The 12,321-nt window shown below is 51.9% G+C and overlaps 1 protein-coding gene across 19 annotated transcripts in view; it reads left to right on the top strand.

Moving 5' to 3' along the window:
• The window catches only part of Nfasc (neurofascin), a 176,435-nt gene that overhangs the window by 90,158 nt on the left and 73,956 nt on the right, over positions 1–12,321 (top strand). For 12 of the 19 annotated variants that reach the window (XR_008217892.1, XR_008217891.1, XM_052736922.1 and 9 more), the window contains 3 exons: positions 5,595–5,775; positions 10,729–10,746; positions 11,631–11,736. Coding sequence is in view for 17 of the 19 variants with exons in the window: in XM_052736922.1 (XP_052592882.1) it covers positions 5,595–5,775; positions 10,729–10,746; positions 11,631–11,736 (305 nt within the window). In the remaining 2 variants the exon portion in view is untranslated. The remainder of the gene's footprint in view (positions 1–5,594; positions 5,776–10,728; positions 10,747–11,630; positions 11,737–12,321) is intronic. The other 7 variants (XM_052736929.1, XM_052736917.1, XM_052736930.1 and 4 more) reach the window with 1 other exon arrangement.

Raw genomic sequence — 12,321 nt, 5'->3', positions numbered from 1 at the left:
CTGTGGCAGCCGCCGCTCAGGGGACCAGAGCCCCCAGCTGAGCCCTGTCTCCAGGCTGCCCGTCTTTCTCTGTCACTTCAGACATATTGTACTGCTGTCACAGCCTGCCTGAGACGGGGCTGTGGGGATGTCGCTCCTGGGGGCGACAGCTTGAAGGAGGGAGCTGTGGGTACCTATTCCATCTGCCAGGGACAGCTTGTGGGATCAACACCAGGGGCCTTCAATCGGGGGGCGGAGTGGGGAGAGCAATCAGGACCCAGAAAAACAAAAGGGAGAAATAGAATTTCAAGCTGTGACAATGAGTGGATAATTCCTGTAACTACTCACCCGTTGTGGATAGTCACATGGGCCGCCAGCGTGTGTACGCCCTTCATCCCTGGGAGGGGAAGTCCTGATCCGTGGCAGCAGCAAGCATGTGTGGCGCGTTTGCTGTGTGCCTCACGAATGCTGCAGTGATTCCCAGAGGAAGTGCTTCTGGGGCAAAGAGAAGTACAAAGCTCTGAGGCCGAGGGTCTCCACCTTGTACCTGGAAATGACGTCAGCGCGGGCGGTCTGAGTGCATGGCTAGTGCCTGCAAGCTGGACCAAAAACCACCATGCCAGTATCTTCCTTGGCAGCACATCATGACCAAATTCACATTTCAAATCTGAGTCGCTCAGGAGGCAGGTCGCTCAAGGGTGTGGACTGTTTCTAAACAAGGTAACAGAAGTTATTTGGCATTCATGTTCACAAGGTGAAAAAAAAATCTAAAATCTGATTTGGCCCCTTCCCAGAAGTTTAAGAGTTCAGGAGTTTGCACATTTGAGTGGTACCCACCGTTCTTCTCACTAGGGTTTATTTTTCATGGATGGAGTGTGGTAGCTGTGGACTGATATGTGGCTTCTCCTTGCAACTCAGAGAAACACCTCCCCTCTGAAGCTTCCTCCTCCCTGGTCCTGGTTGTACCCTTGTGATGCTAAACAAAAGCATTTTGTCCCGTATTTCAATATTCAAAGATGCCGGTGGCCAGTGGCCAGCCTCCAGCCTTCACCTGCCCTACCTCCTCCACTTTCCCTGTAGGGAATGAGGAATGAGGCCTTCCTCATCCCACCAAGGGGCTCTTACCAGAGCCCACACACCCACCATCTCCCTTATGCATTAACCCCTTGTGATGGTTAATTTCTGTTGTCAACTGGATACAGTCTAGAATAGACAGGGAAGAGTTGAAATGATGGATTGTCTAGATTAGGTTGGCATGTGGTGGCGCATGTCTGCCAGGGATTACCTAGATGACTTTAAGTAGGTGGGAAGACTCACCCACTGTGGCACCTCCCCTGGGTGGAGGATCTTGAATTGCTCTTGACTGTGGATGTGACTAGTTCCTTCCAGTTCCTGATGCCTTGACCTCCCCTAGAGAGAGACTACAATCTGGAATTTTGAGATAAAATAAACCCTTTCTTCCCTAGGGAATAAACCCTTCCTTTTGTCAGAGTGCTTATCCCAGCAACAGGAAACAAAATGAATACACCCCTTACGTTATTGAGAAGGCCCGAAAAGGGACCTAGGAGATGGCATGCCTTGGCATGGAGTGACGGCTACTCCACTGTGGTTGACAATAAATCAGGCCGTCTTTAGAGATGTGGATGTCATTGCTGTGGGCCAGGAGCCCTGCCCCCTTTTCCCTGGTTATCAGACTGGGGGAACCGTGGGTCTTGCTGATGTGAGGACCCTAGCAGGTCTCTATGCCCTCACTGTGCACCGGGTCTTCTGTGCTCAATGCCACAGCTCTAAGCCACCCATTCCCTTAACTCAAATGGAAATCCCCTCCCAGTGTGTGGGAAGGGTGCCTACTATGTGCCCTGTGAGAATGTTACAGAGACCAATGTGATACCTTTCTTTTATTGGTGTGAAATTTATCTAAAAAATAAACCATTTTAAGTACGGAATTTAGTGACGTTCAGTACATTCACAACATGTGCCTTAACTGCCATCTCTGTCTAGCTCCAAATCATCTTCATCTTCTCAGAGGAAACCCATGCCACCAGCAGTCACTCCCTGTGGCATCCCCCAGGAACTGTCTGGCACCAATGGTGTTCTATCTCTGCAATTACTGATTCTGGGTATTTCTATGAAATCTGTACCTGGGACCATTTGTATGGGACAGTGTGGGCTCTTTCATTAATGTGTTTTGGGAATTGTTTCACAGAGAAGCGTGTGTCAGCATTTTATTCTTTTCTGTGGCTGGATAATAGTCCATGGTATGTATAAACCCAAATCCACCTATCCGCTTCTCCATCCATCTCGGATGGATGTTTGAGCATTTCCACTGTTTGGCCATTGTAAGTGATACTGTGCACACATACGTGCTTGAGAACCTGCTTTAAATCCTTGGGGCATATACCCAGTAAAATTGAAGAGTCATGGGAAGTTTTCTGTTTAAAACTAAGAAACTATATGCTGCCTTTTAAAATAGCATCTTCCTTTTGGGACTTTGCTGTGTAACAAAGACAAGGAAACTGGGTAGAAAAGTCCTGGTCTAGACCTCAGGACGCCTGGATTCTTTTCCTAGCTTTCCACTAACCAGCTGGGTGAGTCTAAGCCAGTCTCTTGCTCTCCTCTGGCTATGGATTCTTCATCTGAAAAGTGAGGGGATTGTTTAAAATTAAATAGCTTGTGTCAAATTAAATAACCTTTGAGTTTTTTTTTCTTTTAATGTTTGGTTGGGGGAAAATGGGTTCACGAGAACAAAGAAGGGACTTATTGGGCAGCAGAATGTGGCTATCTTGATGTCCTTTATCTATGATGCTGTTAGACTGTGAATTTCAAACATCCCTAACAGCTGGGCTTTTTCCTGCCAATGTGTTTCTGATTAAGGAATAATTTCTGGCTCCCTAGTTCCATCAAGATCCCCAGAATGAATATCGCCCCTTTCCCATCTCTCTGCCACTTGGCAGGTCCTGAGCCAAACACGGTGGTCAGGGAGCCAAACTAAGCCCTCCCACCCCTTCCCTGAAGGAAGGCCATGCCTTCCCTCCACACTGCGGCTCCAGCCAGAAAGTCAGGCTGATCTTTGGAGATGTGTGAGTCAGAGTGAAGCATTAGTGGCCTTCCTGAAGGACAGTGTAAGGACCATCCTGGAGAGTTAACTCTTGGGATGCCTCCTAGCCACAGGGTCCGTCCTTGGAAGACGGACTGTCTTCTTCCAGCTCATTGGCTTCCTGGCATCTGACCTGGAGGGGAGGGATTTTTCCACCTTAGTCACTCTCCAGCTTGTGCTTTCTTATGTCACCCAGTAGTTTTCTAGAGGGACAGATTCACACACACACACACACACACAAACACACACACACACACACACACACACACACACACATAAACACTGCCCCCTAAAACTCAGGGATCTTCACAAAGAGGGAGCAGAGAGATTATAAGAGCCAGGAGTGGTAGATAATGTCATGAAAACACACGCTGTGCTCCGGACACAGCAGAGCAGTTGCAAGCGTGAGTGTGACTGTGATAAAGCACACTCAACAAACATCATGACTGTGATAACATGCACAAGACCCGTGCGAGCTCCAGCCCGATAAAATCCCAACATGGGGCGGGGGAAGGTGAGCACAAAACCACTGCTGGCCAAGGAATTTAATAGCATTTAATAGCTGCTGGGAGAGACCGTCAGTGTTCTTTAATGATGTGACCCTTAGTGGGGCCAGGGCAGCCGCACTCCCAGGAGTAGGGGGGCAGCACAAACAGAATTAGGTGGGGTTAATAAAAGAAGAAGGAGAAAACTCACCCTTGTGTAGGTAGTGAACGGAGATGAGACATGGGAGGAGGTGAGGGAGGGGATGAATATGTTCAAAATACACTTTATGGAATTCTCAAATCATAGACTACTTTCTTAAATAATACCGTCTAAGCCACTTCTTTCATTAACTCATTTGCTAGTTCACTTTTCTTACCCATCCTTATGTCCGTCTGTCACACATTTTGAGGGGCTATTTGGTACTGTGGCAAGTTCCTAAGACTGGATAATAAACAAACCTTCCCATGTATGGAGCCTTCAAGTGACTTTTTGGAATGAACGCAAAGCCCAGGATGCCATCGTGGGAGTAGAAAGCGGGTATTCGGGACCCCTTAAGTAACACTGAGCAAATCCTGATGAAGGAGGCCAAGGTCACAGACTGTCCTGCTCCAAGGTTAACCTGTCCAGTGGTCAAGGCAGCGTACACCGAGGCCCTTGAGGAGCAGCATGCCAGGCGAGCGTGAGAGAGATCAGGCAGGCTCATGGTTTGGGGCGTCCAGCCAGTAAAGGAAGTTAGCGTGAACCTGGGGACAATAGTGAGAGGTGACAAGGAGCGGCATGTTTGTATTTGTGCTTTAGAAACAACAGTTCTGGTCATGGACAGAGAATGAACGGGGGCACAGAGATGGAGCAGCAGGACTACTTAGGGAGCCATGGCAGTCACTCCAACCTGGAACACTGGTGGTCCAAAACCAAGGAGGGGGCCATGGGAAGGGAGGCAGGTAGATGGAGGCCAGATGCGCGCGCGTGCGCGCGCGCGCTGCGCGCGCACACACACACACACACACACACACACACACACACACACACACACACACACACGGGAGTGGGGTGGGGACTACTGTTAGGCTCAGTTGCTGAAATGTGAGCCAGAATCCTTCATTCTGGCATGTGGTGGTAGTGACGGGTGATGCTTCCTACTACAGGACCCCAGAATGATGGCTTCATCTCTGAGGAGCTCTTCCCTGGGCCCTGTCCTCTACCTACTTGTGTGTGTGTGTGTGTGTGTGTGTGTGTGTGTGTGTGTGTGTGTGTGTGTGTGTGTGTGTGTAGTTGACTGTGGCTTCAAGTTCCAGCCAAATAAAACAGGAATAAAGCAGGAGTGGCACTGTGTGTTCCGCTGATACAGATGCTCACTGAGGAAAGCTGGGGGATTCTGGAGACTCCACACGCAGCCTTCCCCTTTGACGTGGCCCCGTGATGCTGGCAGCCTGGAGCAGTTAGGAGCTTCGGGCCGCCTTAAGAGTGCTGAACTTAAGTCACAGCTCATCCCTTCTCTTTGGACAGTCCTCCCGCCTCTCCATAGGTCTTCATGAGGTCTTATTCCTGTGTCCTTACCCAAACACATCCTGCTCCAGGCACACTCAGCAGGTGGTCCAGGGAGGCTCTGAGCTGGTACATCTATCCAGGACCTCTAGGCCAGTGTGTGTCTTAATGACTCCTCTATGCGGAGTTGCCTTTATTTCATGCTGGGTCTTAATTATCGGTGGATTTGTCCTCTGGAGATGCCACCTGCAGCATCTGGAACATCTGGGAAAAGCGTCAATGTCCAGAGATGTTTTTTTATTGGCAGCAGGGCTGGCTGGCTCTACTGACATTGGATAGGTAGAGACCATGGGCACTTCCAACACACTACAATGTATAGGACAGTCCCTAAGCCTTGGATTGTTTTGTCCCAAGGCTAGAAACCCTGGTCTAGGAGATTCCCAGTCTGTGGCCAAGAGGCTCCTTGAGTCTTTTGAGACTCTGGGGGATGGGTAGAGCAAAACACAAGTTCAAGAGGAACTCACTTGCTGCTGTTTTCTCTCTCCAGCTGAGCACTGTCTGGAAAGCCCACGTAGAGCGGCACAAGGCACCGAGAGCCCGTGGGCTGGGCAGCTGGGAGCAAGGCCCGGTGCTGAGGATGGACAGGCAGCAGGCACCACCCTGGGTCCACATAGCCCTCATCCTCTTCCTCCTCAGCCTCGGAGAGGCCATTGAGATTCCGATGGATCGTGAGTTCTGTGCTGGCTCTGTCCATTTTGCTCCTGATAGTGGAGGGATGATGTTGGGGAGAGAGGTCAGGGAGGCGAGAGGTCGATGGGGGGGAGTGATGGTGGGTTTCAGGCTTCAGAGCTGGGTTTTTCTCCAAAGACTTAATGTAGGCTCCCACTGGGAAATTGGAAACTAAGATGCAGGCCTCTTCATAGGGCTGTGGATAAGCTGGTGTCTGTGCGGCCCGGAACCTGCCGAGTGGAATCAAGGGTAACATAGTTTTAAATTCTGAGGGTCACCTGGAGTTCTCCTCTCCCCTCATATTTACCAGCATAGCCTTAGCCTTGACTTACCCTTTCTAAAAGCAGTTTCTAGGGTCAAGAGTGGTGGGGTGTCCTTACTAGTCTCTCTAACTTGATACACCCAGAGCTGATACCTGGTCTTGGCTGGAGTCATAAGGATGATGGTGGATAGCCTGGGAGAGGATTGGCAAGGACATTATCTCTGTAAAAGACACAGCCACTTATGTGAAGCTATAGCATGTTACCGTGGGAGAGCCGGGCACGGGTTCTTCCTGTCCCAGCGTTCCCTCATAACTACCCAAATACGGAACTCGTTTCTGCTCCCGGTGGCAGAGCCCCGTCTGAACCTGACACGCTGAGCCGATGTCTGGTTCTAGAGTCACCCTCTCTGGTACTGTGTTCACTGGTGGCTGTTGGTTGGCTGCTTGTTCCTCGGCCCTGTTTGTAAACACACATCCCTTTGCCACAGTTTTGACACGTGTGTTGGATATCTCAGCGTCCTAGCACTAAGGTACAGGCACAGCACCTCTGCCCCCTGCTCTCTGCCTCAAGGAATTCATGGAGTCCATGTGATGCCAAGATAGACTTGGACTCTCTCCAGTTAACAGATGGCCGAAGGAGGTGGGAAGTGAAGGTGGCCTCCAAGACGGCCCCACAGAGCTCTAAAGCCAGACCTCCTCCACTCCAGTCACAGCTACCCAAGAGGAGTCTGCACTTCTGGATGACAGAGACCAGTAATAACTAGGAATTGATCCCAGAAGCAAGCTGGCCAAGACCACTGCTGCCCGAGTATCTCTATACATGGAAGGGGGAGAGAGGGGAGTTGTGGGACCAGCGTTCCCATGGTGACCGTCTGGGGTGGGCTCAAGGAGAGTCTCATTAACAGCCAGGCAGACAGTTTAATAAGCGGCGTGATAAAGGCGTGTCCCTGGAGAGGAGGGTGCTGAGGAAATTAGGTTAGCGAGAACACGGCGAAGGCTCATTTCTCCTCTGCCACTTCTCACTCACCTGCCGTGAGATACACAGGGCCGGTGGGGGAGGGGCTCCTGCAGCGTGAACACAGGGATAGATGGTTAGGGCTTCTGAATTGAAAATAGGGATGTCTAAGCTCGACTGGAGACGGGGATATAACAGGAAACCCATGTACTTGCCTGAGGCAGAAGGCTGAGAACCCTAACTTTCTCTCCATTGACTCCCCATCCCAACATCCTGGAGGAGGACAGGGAGGACCCATCCCTTCCTTCATGTGGTCTACACAGACCAGGCCATTCCTTGCTTAGGGTCACACCTTTCATGGTGATAAAGGCAGAAGGGAATCGGGTCTTTTTACTCTGCTAGGTCCTGCTTCCTTTTAGTCCTTGGACCTCACTGGAATTGCAGCTGCCCTAGGCCAGACAGAGTCCTCAGAGTGGTGATGACCTCACCACATGTGAGATCTCACAGGAAATCTGGATGTCGGTGCCATCCTTCGCCAACAGGTTAGGGAGCCAGGGAAGAGGCAGAGGCAGCACTTGACAGTGGCAGCTCCCTGAGAGGATCTCTCTACCGTGTGGCTGTAGTTGGTTCAGGCTGTGTCAGGATGGACACCCTATAAAGCACCGCACCTCCCTAGTTGCTACAGACCAATTTCAACGACTCTTCCGCAGAAACTGAACTCAGAACAGTGGCACAGCAAGGACAAGGATTTCCTCAGCAAGTTTCTCCCCTGCCTTAACCACAGCCCTTCCCACGTTCTCGGAGCCTACCTGCCATCTGGGCTTGGGACAAGTCAGGTGTTCCTGACTCATCCCCTTTGCTGGTATGGTGGGGCTGAGGGGATGGGACTAGAGACTGTCCTGCCTGGTGTCTCACTCATTTGCCCCTCCAGGGCATTCTCTGTGCCTCTGGGGCAGGGCACTGCTTCCATTCTGGCGCTTGGCACAGCAGCTTTCTAGAGCAGCGCCCTGGATGGCTGCACAATCCCTTATTGACGCGCCCAGCCTCTGGCTCCAATTGCCTTGCCAGTGAAGTCACACGCCACCTCCCTCCCATTAGCCTAGAGGAGAACAGCATGACCTTAAAAAAAAAAGTAGTGGGTCACCTCATCAGCCAGAATGGCCTTGCCAAAAAGTGAGTCTTCTGGAAGCTTGCCTGTACTTCCATTTTCCTTCCACTCAAGAGGATTCAGGATTTTCTCCTAGGAACCAACAGAAGAGGACAGCGGAATGGAGAGATGCTCCTCCCCACCCTCATATGGGATGGCCTCAGTAACACGCCCACCCCACATCCTCCTAGGATGGAGCCCAGAGATCAACTAACTACCAGAGCCCAGAAAGAAAAGAGAGGCCTGAAGGCAGAGCCCTGGAGCCAGGACAGGCACCTGCTCACCACCACCGAGATGGATTACAGGGCCATTTTCTCCTTCTCGGAAACCAAAAGACCAAACTCATTCTCCGACATCGTCAGATAGCAAGTTTCGTGAAAGGAAGGAAGAGCGTGTGGTGGGGTGACGGAGGAGAGCACTGTTGTCCTTGACGGACAGGTTGTCCCCATTAACCTCTCTCTATCACAGCTTGTCTTCTGGCTTTCTTCTGTCCCTGCAATAAATCCCTTGGGAGCAGGGTGGTGACTGAGATGCCATTATCCCACTAGGCAAGGAGATGCTCTAGAAGCCCTTACCCAGGTGGGGCTAGGGTCAGCAATCAGCCAGTTCTAGGCTGACTTGGGAATCTCCACTGGCTAAAATATCTCCACTTTCCCTTGGCCACAATGTCAAGGACAACGGTGTCACTAGCCCACGAAGGATGGATTTTGAAAGCTCTGCAACAGCCTCTGGGGAAGCTAGTATATATTCTGTCTCCGAAGCCAGCGTCCGCAGAACCCTAGTCATGTGATGTGACCACCCCTCCTTGAATTCAAGATGCCGTGGAAGGGGGCCAGAGCCTGGGAACAGGGTACATGAGGACCAAGAGGCACCATTGTGTCCTGAAATGAAGCCAGAGCCCAGCCGGTGGTCACAAGGAATGTGCTGAAGTGCCAGTCCTAGCTGTCTGGAGACTGGCCCTCTCCCTTCCGTATCTTCTCCTGTGCGAGCCCCACCGGCTTTGGGTCTTTATAGACTTCCTGTTCTTGGCAGGAAGTCTATCGACAGGGGAAAGTGCTGCAGCCAAAAGCGCCACAGAGCCCATGTGCAGAGCCCGCGTGCAGAGCCTCATGCCTTTCCTCGGGCTTTTCATTCCTTTGTTTCCAGCCCAGGCGGACCCGGACAAGCACAAAGCAGAATGTCCCTTCACTGCTCTGAGGCCCACACCACCTTGCTCGTGGAACCCCTATAAAGACCATACCATAGAGACTTTCCCTTGTTGACAGCCTGCATGGTGGCCTGCTCATTCCCGCCACACATCATCCCTTCTCCATGTCCTTTTCTCTGCTTCTGTGACTCTCTTGGGCCTAGGTGAGCCCTGGCTCTGCAGGCTGCCCTTTCTGAGCCTGCACCTCCTCCTCCAAGTCTCTTTACTCTGGAGGGACGACATCAAGGTCACCATGACTCTGCCCCAAAGCCCCTACCTCCTGCTCTCCCCAACAGCACTCACTCTGAAAAAGGAAGCCCATGGTGCCCATGCGTGCCTGACCCCTGCACCAGCGTGACATGAGGATGTCATGTTGCTTCCTCGTGGTATCCTAAGAAAAGACACCGAAGAGTCCTGGAGACATCTCTTGTCTTTTCTCCACATCTGTTTGCACCAAGGCTTGCTTTCCATGTCTTCCCACTGTGCTACCCAGGGCACAGTTCGTAGGCCCCAGCACCACCGAGGCCCTTGTCAGGAATGTAGGACTTGGAATGGATGAGGTTTCATAGTAGAGCACTTGCCTGGGTTCCACCCCCAGCATTGAAAGAAAGCAACAAAGTGAGTCGAAGCTCTCCAGCAGGCCATCCCAGCCAGAGCCTGCATCTTCTCTAGCTGCAGTGATTCGTCTGCTGGGTAGCATGTGAGAAGCAGGAGCACACCTGTGCACAGCCCGTGTGCTCGGACGTGGCTGGTGAGGATGTGTGCCGCTACCTCTTTGTCCCATTTGTGGGAGACACAAGGAGTGGTGGACTCGGCCACATGCCGGGATCCTGTCAGCCAGGAACAGGACTTTCATGGAACATGTTTTTGTGTACGAGAGAAACAGTATAATAGAGGAATGGGATTCTGGGCCCTCAGCGCTTCTGTACGTTAGGCCCCTTTCCCTTACAAGTGGTTAAAGTCCACTCATCTACTGGTTCCCCAGCATCTCCATGCTGACCCTGTGCACCAAGGATGTGCTTCCACATCCCTCCATGGTATCAGATACCAGGAAGCATCTGAGGGGTCCCTTTCAGGCAGTGTTATCATTTGGGGACATTTGGACATCCCTGGTGACATCTCCATTGGTTACTGGTCCTGCCCTGCTGTGTAGTCTCAGTCTCCCTGGTGATACATCTTTTCCATGAAGTATTTGCTGGGTCTGTTCTCCAACCTTGCCTGGCTCTTCTGCCAAGTTCCACATCTGGAGGAAATCCTCATGCCCAGTGCTGTTCCCATGTCTCCCCACCCCAACCCTGTATGCTAGGGCAAGAGGACGCCCTACAGTTAGCTGGTCAATTGTGTGCAATAACAGTGTTCTCCTTCTCTCCCCCTCCCAATGCTAACCCACTGGAACTAACAGCAAGCATTCAGAATGAGCGTAAGTGCCCCGTGTGCCTCCATGCCCTAGAGCCTCTGGGAGGTTGGAGGGAGGGAGGAGGGGCTGGGGAAAGGCCAGCTGAGGAAACAGGGCTTGGAACCAGTGGCCTCTTCCTTGCCTGTGGGTGCTGCTCAAGCCTAGAGCCCTATCGTGAGTCCTTTGCGAATGGAAGATGATGTCCCCAGTACAGGGGGGTGGGTAGGTGGTCAGAAGAAGGTCTACAGATGTTCCATAGCTACTGCAGCTCCTTCATCCACTGGCGGCTGCCACTGCACCCCTGGGCAGAACACCAGCTTGCTGGTACACAGGGAAGCCCTCGAGAAGCTCTAAGGGCCTGAAGCCTCTCTTGGCTCTGGCCTCAGCAGTCTGGCCGTCTGTAGAGACTCGTGGCTCAGAACCATCACAGCCCTGCATTCTGCAGTCACAGCTGGTTTCCTGCCTATATCCACTCAGCACACATGTAGCAGGATCTGTTGTGCCCTGTGCAGTGTGTGAGCCTGGATGAAACAAAGCCCGGTTTTCAGTTGCTCAGAGGGAGACTGGACCTTCTTTTTTTTTTTTTTTTTTTTTTTTTTTTCTGGAGCTGAGGACCGAACCAGGGCCTTGCGCTTGCTAGGCAAGCACTCTACCATTGAGCTAAATCTCCAACCCCGAGACTGGACCTTCTTAAAGGGGTTCCTGTGCTCCACCTTTGACATCCACCCCCATCCTGCAAGCCTGTTTGAGAAGTTGCATCTTTAGACTAGGGTATCACTCATACCTGCTTGCTTGCCTTGCCTGCTTGCCCTGGTGGCTCCTGGTGCTCTTGACTCCAGCCCCTCCCTAAACCAAGTTCGGGGCAGGTCCTTGCAGTTCTGACCCTCGCCACATGTGTCCCGTTGCAGTGACCCAGCCCCCAACTATCACCAAGCAGTCAGTGAAGGACCACATCGTGGACCCCCGTGATAACATCCTGATTGAATGTGAAGCTAAAGGGAACCCTGCCCCCAGGTGAGTGGAGGGGAGGGACCTGAAAAGTCACCGTTGACCTGGCCCACCTCTTGGTCATACTTACGGCAAGCAAACTGAAAAGCTTGGCCCAGAGCTTGAGAAATGACTCGATGGTTACCAGTGAGTGTTGCGCTTGCAGAGGACCTGAGCTCAATTCCAAGCATCCTCGTCACCTGTAACTCCAGCTCCAGGAGCATCCACCGCACCTGACCTCCACAGGCAATCAAGTGCACATACCCCCCCACATCCACACATAACCCCCACATACCCTCCCCCCACACATACCCCCATACCCCCCACACACACATCCTCCCCCTGCACATAACCCCACACACACTCACACATAACCTCCACATGTCCTCCCCCCACACACATACCCCCCACATACCCCTCCACACATATCCCCCCCCCCACATCTCAGCACATACCCCTCTATACCCACACATACCCCTGCACATACTCTTCATACATAATTCAAGGTAAAACAAATCTCTTTTAAAAATGTCTGGTTCATCCATCCAAACAACATCCATTGACATTTACCAGGTGCCACACAGGCGAGCCAGTTTGTGAGAAGCAGATGTG

This window comes from Peromyscus californicus, unplaced genomic scaffold (genome assembly GCF_007827085.1).
Source record: "Peromyscus californicus insignis strain IS unplaced genomic scaffold, ASM782708v3 Scaffold_14__1_contigs__length_90479793_seg_2, whole genome shotgun sequence".
NCBI classification, from domain to species: domain Eukaryota; kingdom Metazoa; phylum Chordata; class Mammalia; order Rodentia; family Cricetidae; genus Peromyscus; species Peromyscus californicus.
The sequence above is the reverse complement of the archived record's forward strand: the minus strand, read 5'-3'. Positions and strand labels throughout refer to the sequence as shown.